The sequence below is a fragment of the Trichoderma virens genome (assembly GCF_000170995.1).
Source record: "Trichoderma virens Gv29-8 chromosome Unknown TRIVIscaffold_2, whole genome shotgun sequence".
NCBI lineage: Eukaryota > Fungi > Ascomycota > Sordariomycetes > Hypocreales > Hypocreaceae > Trichoderma > Trichoderma virens.
Window position 1 is genome coordinate 1,519,241 of NW_014013747.1, and position 14,607 is coordinate 1,533,847.

Here is a 14,607-nt window from a genome sequence, read left to right on the forward strand (position 1 = left end):
GAAGATCCGAGGTTCAGTCAAGTTCTTTTCGTAGACCAATGACTTCAATTGTCGGTATTATACTCTTCTGTTTTCAGTCATATAATACCATAATCAAAGATAATGAACCAGCGCCTGGACCGCGGTACAGGTAGTTTACATGACCTACCGCCGTAATAATCGAAGGAAAACCCTTTGGTTCTCTGCCTGCCCGACATTGGTAAACTACCCCCAAAGAAAAGGTGAATGTAAGCTTTGGCCTATCCTCCAGCGGGGGCTTGCGGTGAGGCTACCTGGTATCTGTCAAGCTTACTGTTACGAATGAGAAAAATATCAATACATGTACCAAACAATAGAAAGGGGAAAACACACATTCAAGAGAAAATCTTCAATATAGATGATTCCGAAATAGAAGGATTAATGCATGGCGTATTCCAATCTAAAATCCCCTCTCAAGAAACGGTATCACATGACTGTTACAAAGAGGGGTTTCACCGAGTGCTGCGTTGGAAGCTGCCCTCGAGTATCATATAGTGATTTATAATTGAGAAGCTTAATATTCATGCTGGTATAATAATTAGTTGCATATCTGGAATTGGAACCCGATATCTCATTTGGTAATAAATTAAGAGACCAATCACCAGGATGGGCAAATTATACTATTTTCAGGCGCCAAATTTCGACATCAATCCTGACAGCGAGGTTGCCCCAAGGCTCGGAAGCATCTTTTCCAACCTTGAGACGCTAACGGCACCACTCAATCAACATGATTGTATAGCTGTTCCCAAACATCTCATGAACCAAAGTGTCAGCACCAACTTTAACGAAAGCAAGGGCCGAAACTTCGAAACTAAGGTTGATCTCAATGTCAACGTTGCCAAGGGAACCAGATGGTCTACGGATCTCATCTACGCCTTTGGCCGGGACAAGAAAAATGTCTACCATTGCGAGTTGCTTGAAACTCTTGAATTCGAGCCCAATCAAGAATTTGTGACCGAGTGCATCCTCGCGTCACAGCGTGTGCAGAGCTTCCTGGAAAATAGCCTCATTGGCAGAAAGAGGGTGTATATGATTACGGGGTTGAAGATCGCTTCCGGGCTTACCAAGTCATCTACGAGTGGAAATCAGTACAGCCCAAAGCTTAGAGTTGCGGCAGAAGCGACGACGATGGGTGGCCTGGGACTCGATATGAACGTCACTAATGCCCGGACTGTGTCTTATGGGCGGACTTTGAACAGAATTGTATTTGCGTATCGCGCCATCCGCATAAAGTTGAAGTGGGACGGTGAGGCTAGGTATAAGTATAAGAGCGGTGGAAAGTATGACGTCGACGATACTAGTGATAGCGAGGATGAAGAGAATTGGGACTTGGAGCCGCTGGATGAGGCGGATAGGTTGAAGGACTTCCCAGACTCTGTCAAGATTGATATAGACGGGGAAGAGGCGGTTGAAGATTAAATGTTGTCTTGTAATGAACAGTCTCATACTTCAATTCAGTTGCTCTACGATCTGGGTAATCAAGTAGATCCCCTGAGTCGCGCTGCCTTAGGACAGGAAACCTTTGATCTCTCCCTGTATCCAAGATTCATCTCGCTTAGAGTCAAATAACCCCCAGTGCTTAATCCACCAGTAGCCAGTGTGATTATCGGGATCCTTCAGTCTTTCAAACATACGCCGCATAGAATCAATCCGACGGAGAGATTCCCACTCTTGCTGAGACAGAAATCCTCTTGCATAATCAAGAATGAATGCTGCAACCCCAGCGGCAATCGGCGCTGCACATGACGTACCACTCATGTCTTTGACATTGCCGGGCAAACCCAAATTTGGTGGCCACGCTGACCTGACACATTCTCCGAGGACCATGATCCTCATGTTCTCCTTCGGGCTCGGCGTGAACGAGGATGGATTGCCATAACCATCTCCCGAATGGACACAGATGACATTTGATTCAATGGCGGGCCACGCGACGCCGTCAGGGCGGTTCTTACCATCATTGGAAGCTGCTGCGAACATGAGAACATCATTGAAGGCGGCGTACTTGATTGCATCGTACACCGTCTCGTTCCTGCTTCCGAATCCAAAGGACATGACGATAATATTAACTTTCCAATCGTCCACAGCGTATCGGATAGCCTAGATTGTAATATTAGCTGCGACCTTACATAGTAACCTCTCTGGCCAAGATAGGTTCTCACCGCAGCAATATCATATGCTGATTTCTCAACATCAGGCCTCTTCTTGAATACCCGCGCAACGTGGATAATGGCATTTGGCGCGATCTTGCGGAGGAGAACAGCGAGGTGCGTGCCGTGTCCAACGTCATCTTTCCATTCCGTATTATCTTCCTCGACCCATGTGCGATATCTGATTCTGGGTTCCAAATCATACATATCCTTTTGGTCCTTGGAGAGCTCAATGCCGCTGTCTAAAATAGCAATTCTAACACTTTGAGACTGAATAGAGTCAGGTTTGCGTAACTTTCTTATCCGATTAAGGGCGTCTGCGTGCCATTCGAACCACGCATCCGCCGCCAATTTGCTATTTGACGTGTAATATTAGCTATTAGCCCTGTTATTTGGGATCACTGGTACCATCACCCACTTGTCGCCTTCAGCACGCATTTCTCCCTCCACTCTCCCTCCAAGAAGGCCTAAATCACGATTCTCTGTAACTTTTGGGGCCGTTTCTGGTGCAAATCAAGAGTTATAACGATATTCAAGTTGGAGGAAGTGTGACTGTACCAGTTATTCCAACTGAGATGAAATCTCTTGCTGCTGAGGATGGCCTAGGATTAACGCCTAATTGTTCGAGATCCTCCATGCTTTTTTCTGGAGTCATATCATCATATAACTTATCCAAACAAACCTTATATCCATCACTGAGCTCTGAAGCCAAGGGCTGAATAATGCATGATAGAATATATTGTCTGATTGGACCTTCTTCGGACAATAGCTTGCTTGGGAAATTTGATGGCGGGTCCAGAATCAGGCAAGAACGGATGACTTTAATTAAAGCACGAGATGTCCTCTTGGAACGGTCGCGAGTGATTTGATGCTCTAGTTCCTGGATTTTTTGCAAGGCTTGCATGCCGTCGCTGTTGAATTGCTCCCACAAAGTTGGTTCACGAGATCTTCTCGTAAACCTGACACCTGTGGCAATTTCCAGAAAAATAATGCCAAGGGCTAAGATTGCGGGATGGTAGTGATACTGCATATGATTTGGCGGATTATTTTGAGCCTGTTGAAGTGTGACTGAAAGATATGGAAACGTCAAGGCGGGCGACGCCGAGCTGCCGACACGGCGGACGAAGTAGATTTTGTCACTGTTCCATGTTGTTTGGAACCAAGAGCCTGGATATAGGAATAGCATAGAGCTAGCCAGAACATAGCAGAGAATGAGCTTGTCCTTAGGTGTGTATTTCGAAATATCTGAAACTGAAACGCCATCTCCTAGGAGTTGTTGAAGAGATTCCATAGTTGTGTGGTGATCGACACCCTTAGAGGGTCTGGGCGTTAGGTGCCATAGTTTGTCATTCTGAGCCAAAAAATCGGCCTGGAAATATTGGCTCTTTAACAACCAGTGGGAGATGTCGTTGTTGACGGACTGTCGACCTCTGAATATCGATATCTCGGGCCTGCGCCAAAATCCCGTCAGAGAATGAACAATAAACTTTATAAGCTGAGCTTCCATCTTACCGAGGTTTGACGACTTCAACATTCGTCACTTTCCACTCAATATTGTCCTTGCAAACAGGCAGGAGAATCTCAAACTTGGCTAGCGGATTATTATGTGCTGCAATTCCTTGTGGTGCCACCTTTGGTGCTAATCGACGGTGTAGAATCAGACAAAGTCTCGCCTCTCTCAACCCACACGGCCTGGCCCATTTAACGCAGTCGCATTTCCAATGCTGCTCTAAGAGGTAATAGGTTCTGTTGGCTAGGACTTTCATTCCATAGCTGGGATGCTTGGAGAGTTCATACTCCTCAGCGTCCACTCCACAGGGGTGCCGGAAATACACGTCTAAGAGATGCTCTGTGGCTCCTCTAATCCGTTTGAGAAACTTGTCACGTGCTGCTGTAGATTTATTCTCCTCTTTATGAAATAGAAAAATGTTTTGGCCGATGATTCTCAAATATTGATCGCGAATCTCGCTTGACTGGGCCTGCAATTCAAAACATTCGTCATAACCTCCTAAACTTTTAGACTGGATAGACTTGGCAAGCTGATATAGGCCAGGAAACTCCTTCAATTGAGCATGCTCGATATCGTTCGCCTATCAGATAATAATGAGCGACCTCTACCTGAACGGGGGAATCGTTAGGTGTCGCGTTTGAAACGTACAGGTACTTTGTTCGGCATGGAAAATAGTGGAAGGGGCATCCATCTCTTCGGGAGTCGGCTCTCCAGCGCTTTTAATAGCCTGCCAACCTGTTCATCTTCGAGGCCAGGGGCCCATTCTCCGTGGGACGTAGATAATACCAACCCTATATTTACTATATCGGAGTAGCAGTCTTGGGCACTGCGGAAAAGATCCGGCTTTGGCCCGCACTCTATGAAATCTTTGGCGAGTGCCCCAAAGGCGGGAACTACCCAAGAAAGAAGCTCCAGTTGCCACATTAAATCTAGACTTCGTGCTCTTTCACCAAGGAGCTCCTATGAAGCTGCATGAATAAAACTGTGATCTGAAGGCGGCCTGTGAGTATCGAAGTTGGGCTTCCTTTGCTTGGAGCCCATGTGAGTGAGCGGCTGCTGCCCCGCCCGTTGGGCTCGTCTACAACACCGTTGCATGTACTTTAGTACCTAGTACTTAGGTACTGGTAGGTAATGTACATATGTACTCTTGTCACCATGTAGTGTTGCATGCTTGAGGCTCCGCCGTCGAATCACACCCCAAAACCTGTCCTGCTACCTAGGTATCGAGAGGCTTGGACGGCAAGACATAGGTAGCTTCAAACGGATTGTTATCAACACCACGATGAACTGGGAATCCGAGGTAGACCCGAAAGACACTGTAAGTCTCCGAAATATCGCCCTGGCTTGCGAGAGACATCTACAAAAACTCCAGATGGATGAGGAGGTTCAAGAAGACACCGTCAAAGCCAGAGAAGGATATTGGGCCTCTCGCCAATGCGCTGAGTTCAATCTATGGTGCACCAAAGTTGGGGTGCACGGCGAGGGTCTCCGAGCCATCGATGTGCGACTAAAAGACGTTTCGGGGATTTGCAAGCTTCTCAGACAGCTGCTTCAGTCGCTGGAGCATGATCTTGAAGGTTGTTGCCTCTCCTACCATCACCCACTATAAGGAGCGACCATGGATGGAAACTAACTGTCTTTAACCATGATCAGAACTACAACAACCCATCAGAGCATCCGAACATGTGATCAACATAGATGAGAGCATAGATGATGCCCAGTCAGATTCGTCTTCTCTTTCCTTCATGGCTCTATCCTCTTCTGATGAGTCTGAGACCGAGGGCGCTACTGGCGATGGTGCATCGGCATCTGCGAAATGGAATGCGGGGTTGCGAAGACATGTCGAAGACACAATCGATCGACTCCATGGTCACGCACTACAAATTGACCGTGCCGGCGCCAAACACCGACAGGAACGGATAGAACTCTATCGGCAGAAAGAAGGCCCAAAATGGGCCTATGAGGCGTACAAGGGGCTCGCAACCTGGGCAGCTAAGAGTTACTTCCCGTTGGCATCTGACGCTTTCCAACAGAGAATGGGAGAATCTTTCGCTAGGCGGAGAATTCGCTTCGAGTACCTGGCAGAGCATCAAAAGAAGAGAACTGTCTATGCAACTGTTAATCGCATGCAACCTTCGCTGGCTAAGATCCAGTCCGACTCTGAAGATGCCGATGGTTCGACACATGTATCCAAAACGCAGGAACCCCTAGAAACGGCAAATGAATACTGTCAATGCGCTCCCCAAGACCAAGACACTATTTACTCAGCTACAGTGAATACCAAACTCGACATGCAGCCCCAGCCAAAGCGCCAAGAACGTGCAGAGAGCGTGGCCTCTGTAACACTTCGACATCCTGGATTCCCGCCGCCTCCCCAACTCTGTAGTGATAGTTTCCAGTGTCCCTATTGCCGACTCGAATTTCGTGCCTATGAGGCTGGAAGAGACCGCTGGAGGTGAGAGTTATCCTGATGCTGAACAACTCTCTCCTTGCTGATCAATCGAGTAACAGCCAACATGTCATTCAAGATTTCGAGCCATATTTCTGCATCTTGGAGCAATGCAAAGAGCCATTTGATGTACCTAACTCATTTGATGGCTTGCTAGACCACTTGCAGGGCCATCTCGAAGAACGATATCACATTGACATGCCTGATGGGACGCACAAGGAATTTGACGAAACGGAATTTGAAAAACACCTTGCACAGCACGGAGAGATATCCACAGAGATGGTATTTATCATGAAGAAAGCCAGTCGGCGCAAGGGCCCATTCCTGTTTGGGAGCTGTCCTTTCTGTGGCGGCTATCCCGATGTCATTGAAAAGCGTTTCTCAAAGTTGGATACTCCAGAGGCTCAACAAGAGTTGCGGAAGCATATCAAACAGCATATGCAAGACATCGCGTTTTTTCTTCCTCCGTATCGAGAGGATCTCTCCAAAGAAGATGTCGATCTCAAAAGCTCTGCTGTAACAGGGCAAAGTGCCAACCTTGACAACTTTGAAGACCCAAGCGAGTTCCTGGAGATCTGTGGCAACAAAGATTGTGACTGCAGAGGTCAAGGAAGACACGTTGGAGATGTGTTAGCAGATAAATTGATTGCAATAACGGTGGAGCGGGATCTGGAGGGCATGGACATCTGGACAGAAATTCCAGCCCCAGCAGATCTGAATCATGAAAACACTGACTTCTGGGCGAAGCTCTTCCCCAACTCTGCTCCATATAACCGCTCCCCTGTTTCGGATGAGTATTACCTCAGCGATGGACACCTTCAGTCGTTTATTGCACGCTTATCGCCATTGTCTGTCGACCATCTAGGACCAAAATCTACGTCAACCAAAGATCTTAGCGAAGACAATCTAAACGAGCTTTCACAGGCTTTTCAAGATTGTATGAAGTCGCTAGCCTTTCCAGAAATGAACGCTGGGTTCGATAACGTTCACACCGCCGCGAAGGGTACATGTAGATGGCTATTTCGTCATGAGATATATTTGGATTGGGTCACCTGCCACCAAGGCCTTCTCTGGATCAACGGTAAGCCAGGAACGGGGAAATCAACGTTGCTAAGATATGTTCTTGAAAATCACCAAACTGTATCCAGCGCTGTGACCAACCACATTGTTCTCTCTTTTTTCTTCAGCCGCCACGATGTTGAGCTCCAAAGAACTCCGCTCGGTCTCTATCGGTCTCTTCTCTATCAAATCCTCAAGCAGACCCCTGACATGTTGCCAAATCTCATCAGCACCTTTAAGAAAAGACGCAAGGAGAGCGGAGAACCGGGAGAAGCATGGCAATGGAGCGTGGAAGAGCTGCAAGACTTCTTCCAGTTATCTCTCTCATATGTCTTAAAGACTCACCAAGTTTGGTTGTTCATCGATTCGTTGGACGCATGTGGTCAAGAAAACGCAGCCAATCTAACTCGTGAATTAAAGGCTTTAGTCCATATTCTCTCGTCTGGAGGCTTGAACGATTTCCATGTGTGCTTGACCTGTCATGGCTACTTGAACTTGGACCCAGACAGTACGTTGCAAATATGCCTGGAGAATGAGATTCAAGGCGACATTTTATTGTACACGCAAGGCCAAATTTCCGCATCTTCTATGCTAAGCGCATCCGATATTGCGACTCTCATTATACATATTGCCAAGGGTGTTTTCACTTTGGCCTATCTCCTCGTGAACCAAGTGTTGGAACTTGAGCGGAGAGGCATCAAGTTGGAAGTCATCAAAGAAGAAATGAAAGCAATCCAACCAATCCTTGAGCTATACCACATTTTTATTCAAAAAGAGGGATCACTTGCATGGCCTTTAAAGTCTATAGACGAGGCCATCGTCCAACTACTTGTCGATGACGATGCTGAAATCTATTTGAAAAAAATACACCGCGGGTCACCGCTCTCATGGGCGGCAGCAAGGGGGAATGATGCAGTTGTTAAGCTGCTGCTTGAGAGCGGCAAGGTTGATCCAGATGCTAAAGATAATGTATACGGCCACCACCAGACACCGCTATCATTGGCGGCAGAGTTCGGGTATGATGCAGTTGTTAAGCTACTGCTAAAGAGCGATAAGGTTGATCCAGAAACTAAGAATTTTTTTGACCAGACACCGCTATCAATGGCGGCAGAAAATGGGAATGAGGCAGTTGTTAAGCTGCTGCTTGAGAGCGGCAAGGTTGATCCAGATGCTAAAGATCCTGATATTTGCCGGACGCCACTATTATGGGCGGCAGCAAATGGGAATGAGGCAGTTGTTAAGCTACTGCTAAAGAGCGATAAGGTTAATCCAGATGCTAAAGATTATGACGGCCAGACACCGCTTTCAATGGCGGCAGAGAATGGGCATGAGGCAGTTGTTAAGCTACTGCTTAAGAGCGGCAAGGTTGATCCAGATACTAAGGATCGTCGCTGCCGGACGCCGCTATTATGGGCGGCAGAGAATGGGCATGATGCAGTTGTTGAGCTACTGCTTAAGAGCGGCAAGGTTGATCCAGATACTAAGGATTGTGACGGCCGAACACCGCTATCATTGGCGGTAAAGAATGGGCACGAGGCAGTTGTTAAGCTACTGGTTGATAGTGGCATGAACACTTCGAACTACAAGAGTGATCAGCCATCGTATGGCACAACCCACGACCCCATCGTCGAACATGAGGTCTCCTACTTGGGGTTTGGTCCTTGGGCCGAGGATAATCAATGACCTGGGCAAAATATAAGAGAATATTTAGAACAAGTGGATTAGACTACAAGAATACCTGAGAACAACACCATTGCCAACAACTGTCGTCACTGATGGTTGTCCGGCACCAGTTCAAGCGGCATGGGCACGTGCCGAACCGAAATATGTCTCATATATCTCACCTGGAAGAAGGAATAATAGAGTCTCAGCCCTTTCGCAAGAGAGAGCCGACACACACACACACACACACACACACACACACACACACACACACACACACACACACACATATATATATATATATATATATGAAATATAATATTAATTAACACTGCCTTCAATTATTGGAAAACTATTCAGCTTTCCAAAACGCGGCAGCCGTGTTTTACGACGAGGTTGTTAAGAGTCGCAATGGTTAGGGTGGCTTCTGGCTGCAAAGATCGATATCCACGCATTCATCCAAAGCGCTTATGAGAATAATCTGAACACATATGACTGTGGGGAAAATTCAGGGTCCCGTCAACTCCAACGGTCTGCCCTGGTTCCAGCAGCTCAGATACGTACCTACATATACTGATGATGGCATCACATGATTATGTCGATTGTAATGGGGTAGAATCTTTGCTTGAAAAACTTCCAGCAGCTCCTGCAATGGCACCCTTTAATCACGGACAGCGATATGATAGAAAGAACAACCGATTTCGCCTTCGCCTCGTCGATGGGGTCCTCCTTAACAACGAGGCAGATTCTTGCTCGGTCCTCTGCGGCGACATGCGCCATTGTGACAAGAATGCCAACATGTCCATGTAGTAAGCTTTACTCACTGAAAAAACTTTCTGGAGAGGGAAGCTTGCCCACTTGAAGCCCAAGAGGATTACGATGATATGACAACCATATCCCTTGAAGATCAAGACGACTATGATGATACAGCGACCGCGGCCCCATAAAGAGGACAGATGCTTGCTTAAGAGCTTATATAGTCAGCAGGACGCTGTGAAAGTATTGTACACAGCTCCGCTCCCCTAATAGTTGAAGTCTGCTGACGACGATCCCATATAGTATTGGTAGCCTCCCTGGACTGACTATATTGCAGATGTGTTTATTCTTGCTATTCTAGGGGATAAAGGCTTAGGCAACATATGTGCACGTGAAGGTGATGAAGAATTTGTACGTGAGCTTGAAGAACGAATGTTGTTGGACGATTTACTTGATAGCTGCCATTGTCGGTGCTCTCCCGGTGATTGCACGCCGTTTATGGCGGGGATGAAGCATATGCAATTATGTAATAGCCAGCTTGGTATTGCCACTACTTTCACTGAGTGTCTAAAGGAGTACGGTAACGCTTTTCAAAGGAAGCACTACTATGCTGCGATAGGGTTTACCACATTTCAGGCACTAGGCGTTGCGCGTACGTGCATATGCAAAGGGCGGTATTGGACGGAACCAACATTTGATGCAGATGAGATTGTGGAAATACCAGATGAATATTCAGAGCTGTTAAAGCTCTTGGAGTCGTCGATAGAGGAGTTTGAATCGCACGCCTTTGAGATCTTTGAGGCAGCTACGGATGGATTTGACAGTATAGTTACTTTCTGGAACGGGTAAAGGGATCGGAGAATGAGTCAAGTTCTCTCTGAGCTCTCTCGAGCTGGCGAGGCAAGTAAAACAACTGCAGAAGACCTAGGTATTATTTGGGTTCCTCAGGTAGAGAAACAAACGGATGAGATACAAGTATTGGAAAGGTTGGAACTATTACTTTCGAAGGATCGAGCAGATCAAATAGATCGAATAGGTCGGTCATGAAGTACTCCGACACGTTTTATGTTGGAATATCTGCATCAACAGTATGATTGATATGAAATACACAGTAGGCACAGAGTATCGTGTGCTTACATTTGGTATAGTAAAAGATCCATCGTGAATCATCGAAACTGCATAGTTCCTCTGTATGTCTTTTATATCGCCTTAACCCTAGCCATATCTGCGCCTGTCTCCCCATATTATTAAAGAGAAGATATTTTCTATAATGCTATCTCATTTACTTTAAGTAAGACCTTCTCGATAAATCGAACCCCGACTAATATACCGTCGTCGTCGCGCATTTCTTCATCGTCTCCAAAGTCTTCGTTCCCTTGATCTAGACATGTCAGACAAGTAACAACAACAGACGTGTATTTGTCGCCCATTCGTGATGGTAGCTTGAGTCTTGCAAGATTGACCAAGTGGTTTTTTATCTTGGATGAGACCGCTGATCCCTCTGCTTGAAATTGAAGATTGTCTAGACCCAGACCCAAACTGGCCGAAGGCTGCTTATTCTCGTGCTTCGCATCTCCCACATCTCTGTCATAAGAGACAAAGCTTTCCCACAGACCTAGTTCTAAGAGACAAACTCCTAAACTGTATACATCATGCTGCATGATGTAGTCCTCTTGGGCGGATAGTCCTTGTCGTGATGGATGGCGGTAAAGGTTCCGGTCCCATTCTTCGTCGCCAGTCCTCATTGTGCGAAAATTGACGCTACGGAATGAATTGAAGCCTAAAAGATAAGCAGGCCCCAAATCATTAGGATTTGTAGCATTGTCTTCTGGAAGTATAAGTATTGTCTCTGGGCGGATATTTTTATGAACCCAGCCACATGTGTGGATGTAGCTGACAGCACTGACCAACTGACGAGCCATATTCAAGATGGTAGTTAAGCTAATGCCTGTGCTATACAATAGATGGTGTCGCAAGCACATTGGATTAGAATCTTCCGTCCATAAACTAAAGGCCAAATGCAGTGAGACAAGTTTTCGACTCTCTGGGTCTTTTCTCTTAATAAACCCGAAGCAACGAAGGAGTCCCGAGGCGCGGTGATTTAATTGGGAGAGTTTCTTGGCTAGAGACTCCCCATCGGCTCTAGCTCTAGTGACATCGAGAGTTTGGTCACATATGATTGTGTCAACTGCGAATCTCGTCTTGTTTGATGCTGTCCGTGGGATAAGGCGTATGTTGGTGTATTTAATCTGGACTGCTTGTCCCCAATCTAGCCCATTATCCGAGAGGTTTATTGGTATTTTTGGATGCCCGTCCTTTTCTCTCCCAACACCAAGGCTGCTTCGAAATCTCTGAGCTGGAACCAGAGGCGAGTTCTTATAAACTGTCTCCGTCTGTAACGACTCATTTGAAGTAGTTAGTGGAAGAGGAGACGTTGTTGACAACTTCTTGTCAATAACTTCATCTCCAATAAGAAAAATTAAATACCATGTTGGATCGAAAATACGCTGCCATTGATCTAGATCTGAAATGGCCTCGTCGATTGCATCTCGAAGGAACGGATATCTCCATTTTTTTATGCCGAAATTCGCGCCTTCCTTGAGCACAGGTTCGATCTTTGTGATTGCCCTTGATAATTTGCTCTTTAGAATCTCGAAGACCTCCATGTGGATTATGCAATGCTCTCTTTTCAATGTATTCGCTACCTGTTTCAGAAATTGGATTTGGATCTCTAAACGAGCCCAAACTGATTGCACGCGAAGGATTCGTTCTCTCACTTGCTCATCGGCACTTTTGAAATCTTGGTACGCTGTCATAAGCTTTTTTCCATGCCTTGTCTTTTGTCAGCATGATGGCTATTTGTGTATCATTTTTTCTCAGGTACGTACTGTAAACAGAGGTCTGCTATGCCAACAGCCGACAAGACCAGATCCACGGATGACATTTTCTTGGATTTCAAGACAAGATTTACCACTGGATGCTGATTTGTTTGGAGTTAGCTACTGCCGCAGAGCCTCAAATATCTCAAGTCATGATACGGCCACGGCTAGGACTTTATCAAGGCTGTGCTCTCGAGCGGGGTTGGCAGCCTGATTCAGATCCTCCTCAGCTCTACCCCGCCTGGTATTCATAATAAAGACAAGTCATTGGCTGGTATTCCAAGTATTTGTATAGATGCATGATACATTTCGCAGGTCTAGGCTGCCGGTAGCTGTGTTTGGCATCCTTCTCTACACATCCATTCGTACTAGCCATCACATATGGCATTTATGTTGCTTTGGTGTAAAACGTAACAATTCTTCTTTAACCGCTATCTACCAATCTTTATCGCGTTCTTACTGGCATAGAACCCAGACTCTCTGTCCCTAGGGTTGGCAGAATGCCGCTTAATTCCGAACCACGGTTGCCTGATATCGTACGCGACTGGAAGATCGAAGCTGAAGTTTCCGGCGACTATACCAAGCACATTGTTTACGAAAGCGGATTATCGGCACGAGAACGACATATACGAAAAGAGGAAACATGGAAGCGGCAGAGACTCTTAGGGCAAGGAGGATATGGTACGGTCTACCTAGAGAAATGTACACAAGGCGACCAGCCAAAATTAAGGGCTGTCAAGAAGATCAAGAGTCAAGACGTTGAACATTCAAGAGAACTTGAAGCGATACTTAGATTTTCGCATAAGAGGGTATGCAAACAGTCCTGTTCAATGACGACCCAGTGTTGCGAATTCAATTCTAAGCTTGAGCGATAGTATAATTATTGCTTTGTACAGTCTTATGGATGGTTCGAAAGTGGCGATTCAATATTTATTTCCATGGAATACCTTGAGCTAGGCGATTTACAAAGACATCTCATAAGGCCATTACCGGAGTCCGAAGCTCAGCAGATTACTCTCCAGGTCTTGGAGGGCTTAAAGTATATGCACGAAAATGGCTTTGTTCACCGGGATGTGAAACCTGCAGTAAGATGGCCATGTTTTGTTCTTTATTCTCCATATCAGTTTATAGTATGGCTGCTTATTGCAAATTGTTTAGAACACCATGGTGGTTACTGCCGGACCAGACTGGTTCGTGAAGATCGCTGATTTCGGCATTAGCAAGCGCCGGCAGCCAGGCGTTACGAGCTTGCGAACGAAGCAGCTCGGCACTATGGGATTTGCGGCTCCTGAACTATTAAATTTGTTTCAGGAGACTGTCACTTCCTCATACACATGGTCCGTGGACATTTGGTCCTTGGGTGCTATGGCATACCTAATGCTTACGCATACCCTTCCCTTTCGAAGTTTTGGCGATTTATACGAGTATGCACATAAGGAATCATCATTTCCAACTCATTCCTTGAGCAAGTGTAATGTCTCAGAAGAAGGACATGATTTTATTACCAAGCTTATGTCTCCTAAATCACAAGATCGGCCGGCAGCGCAAGTGGCTATGGGCTATGGATGGCTGTCATCCATTAATAACGATAAAGATGCCCAGCTGAGGCGAGTCCATGATGATGCACAAACTGCACGTGTTTTGATGAAATCTAACATAACTTTAGTAACTTCGAGACAGAAAAAGAATTTGATACTTTATCCTGCTCCTCTTCAACATCGATAGCGTCCAAGGCCTGGAGCGAGCAAGCCACAAATGCGATGACTCGCCTTGATCCAGATGAGGCTACAAGGGAATCGGTTACTACAAGCACTCCCACAGATCAAACGACCATAAAACCAATCTCAGCTATCTACCAGCCGCCTTCTGTGGAAGATTCTCAGAATACAGTCGATATTGACACAATAAATGTCTTGCCTGCTAACTGGCCGCATGTTCTGGAAAGCTCGACAGATATACTTGGCCAGGGCGATACTGTTCTCGCTGCTTCTCCTACTTCGACTGGTTCAATTCGAAAGAAAAACAACTTACAAGAACGCATCTCAAACACATCTCTTACAGATCGTGAGGCTGCTATTAAAAACTCTACTGAAAGTCAATCTGCCGACCACGATAAGATCTCAAAAA

The 14,607-nt window shown here is 46.1% G+C and overlaps 7 protein-coding genes across 7 annotated transcripts; 5 read left to right on the top strand and 2 right to left on the bottom strand.

The window, feature by feature from the left end:
* Nucleotides 1-624: 624 nt before the first annotated feature.
* Nucleotides 625-1,437, top strand: TRIVIDRAFT_63696 (uncharacterized protein; the record flags this gene model as incomplete). Its single annotated transcript, XM_014105115.1, has 1 exon — nt 625-1,437. The coding sequence occupies one exon, from the start codon at nt 625-627 to the stop codon at nt 1,435-1,437; it is 813 nt and encodes a 270-aa protein (XP_013960590.1).
* An 87-nt stretch (nt 1,438-1,524) lies between these two features.
* TRIVIDRAFT_63697 (uncharacterized protein) lies at nt 1,525-4,341 on the bottom strand (the record flags this gene model as incomplete). Its single annotated transcript, XM_014105116.1, has 6 exons — nt 1,525-2,115; nt 2,145-2,520; nt 2,584-2,668; nt 2,919-3,616; nt 3,678-4,255; nt 4,324-4,341. The coding sequence occupies 6 exons, from the start codon at nt 4,339-4,341 to the stop codon at nt 1,525-1,527; spliced, it is 2,346 nt and encodes a 781-aa protein (XP_013960591.1).
* A 2,746-nt stretch (nt 4,342-7,087) lies between these two features.
* Nucleotides 7,088-7,870, top strand: TRIVIDRAFT_142895 (uncharacterized protein; the record flags this gene model as incomplete). Its single annotated transcript, XM_014105117.1, has 1 exon — nt 7,088-7,870. A coding segment is annotated over one exon (783 nt), but the record flags the coding sequence as incomplete, so codon positions are not given.
* A 297-nt stretch (nt 7,871-8,167) lies between these two features.
* Nucleotides 8,168-8,743, top strand: TRIVIDRAFT_138511 (uncharacterized protein; the record flags this gene model as incomplete). Its single annotated transcript, XM_014105118.1, has 1 exon — nt 8,168-8,743. A coding segment is annotated over one exon (576 nt), but the record flags the coding sequence as incomplete, so codon positions are not given.
* Nucleotides 8,744-9,591: 848 nt separating this feature from the next.
* On the top strand, nt 9,592-10,673 carry TRIVIDRAFT_215271 (uncharacterized protein; the record flags this gene model as incomplete). The annotated part of the gene is made up of 1 exon (XM_014105119.1): nt 9,592-10,673. One exon carries the CDS (start codon nt 10,034-10,036, stop codon nt 10,448-10,450), a length of 417 nt encoding a protein of 138 aa, XP_013960594.1.
* Nucleotides 10,674-10,866: 193 nt separating this feature from the next.
* On the bottom strand, nt 10,867-12,545 carry TRIVIDRAFT_142906 (uncharacterized protein; the record flags this gene model as incomplete). The annotated part of the gene is made up of 3 exons (XM_014105120.1): nt 10,867-11,870; nt 11,934-12,433; nt 12,490-12,545. The coding sequence occupies 3 exons, from the start codon at nt 12,543-12,545 to the stop codon at nt 10,867-10,869; spliced, it is 1,560 nt and encodes a 519-aa protein (XP_013960595.1).
* Nucleotides 12,546-12,980: 435 nt separating this feature from the next.
* Nucleotides 12,981-14,205, top strand: TRIVIDRAFT_35134 (uncharacterized protein; the record flags this gene model as incomplete). Its single annotated transcript, XM_014105121.1, has 3 exons — nt 12,981-13,289; nt 13,356-13,583; nt 13,639-14,205. The coding sequence occupies 3 exons, from the start codon at nt 12,981-12,983 to the stop codon at nt 14,203-14,205; spliced, it is 1,104 nt and encodes a 367-aa protein (XP_013960596.1).
* Between the last annotated feature and the right edge of the window lie 402 nt (nt 14,206-14,607).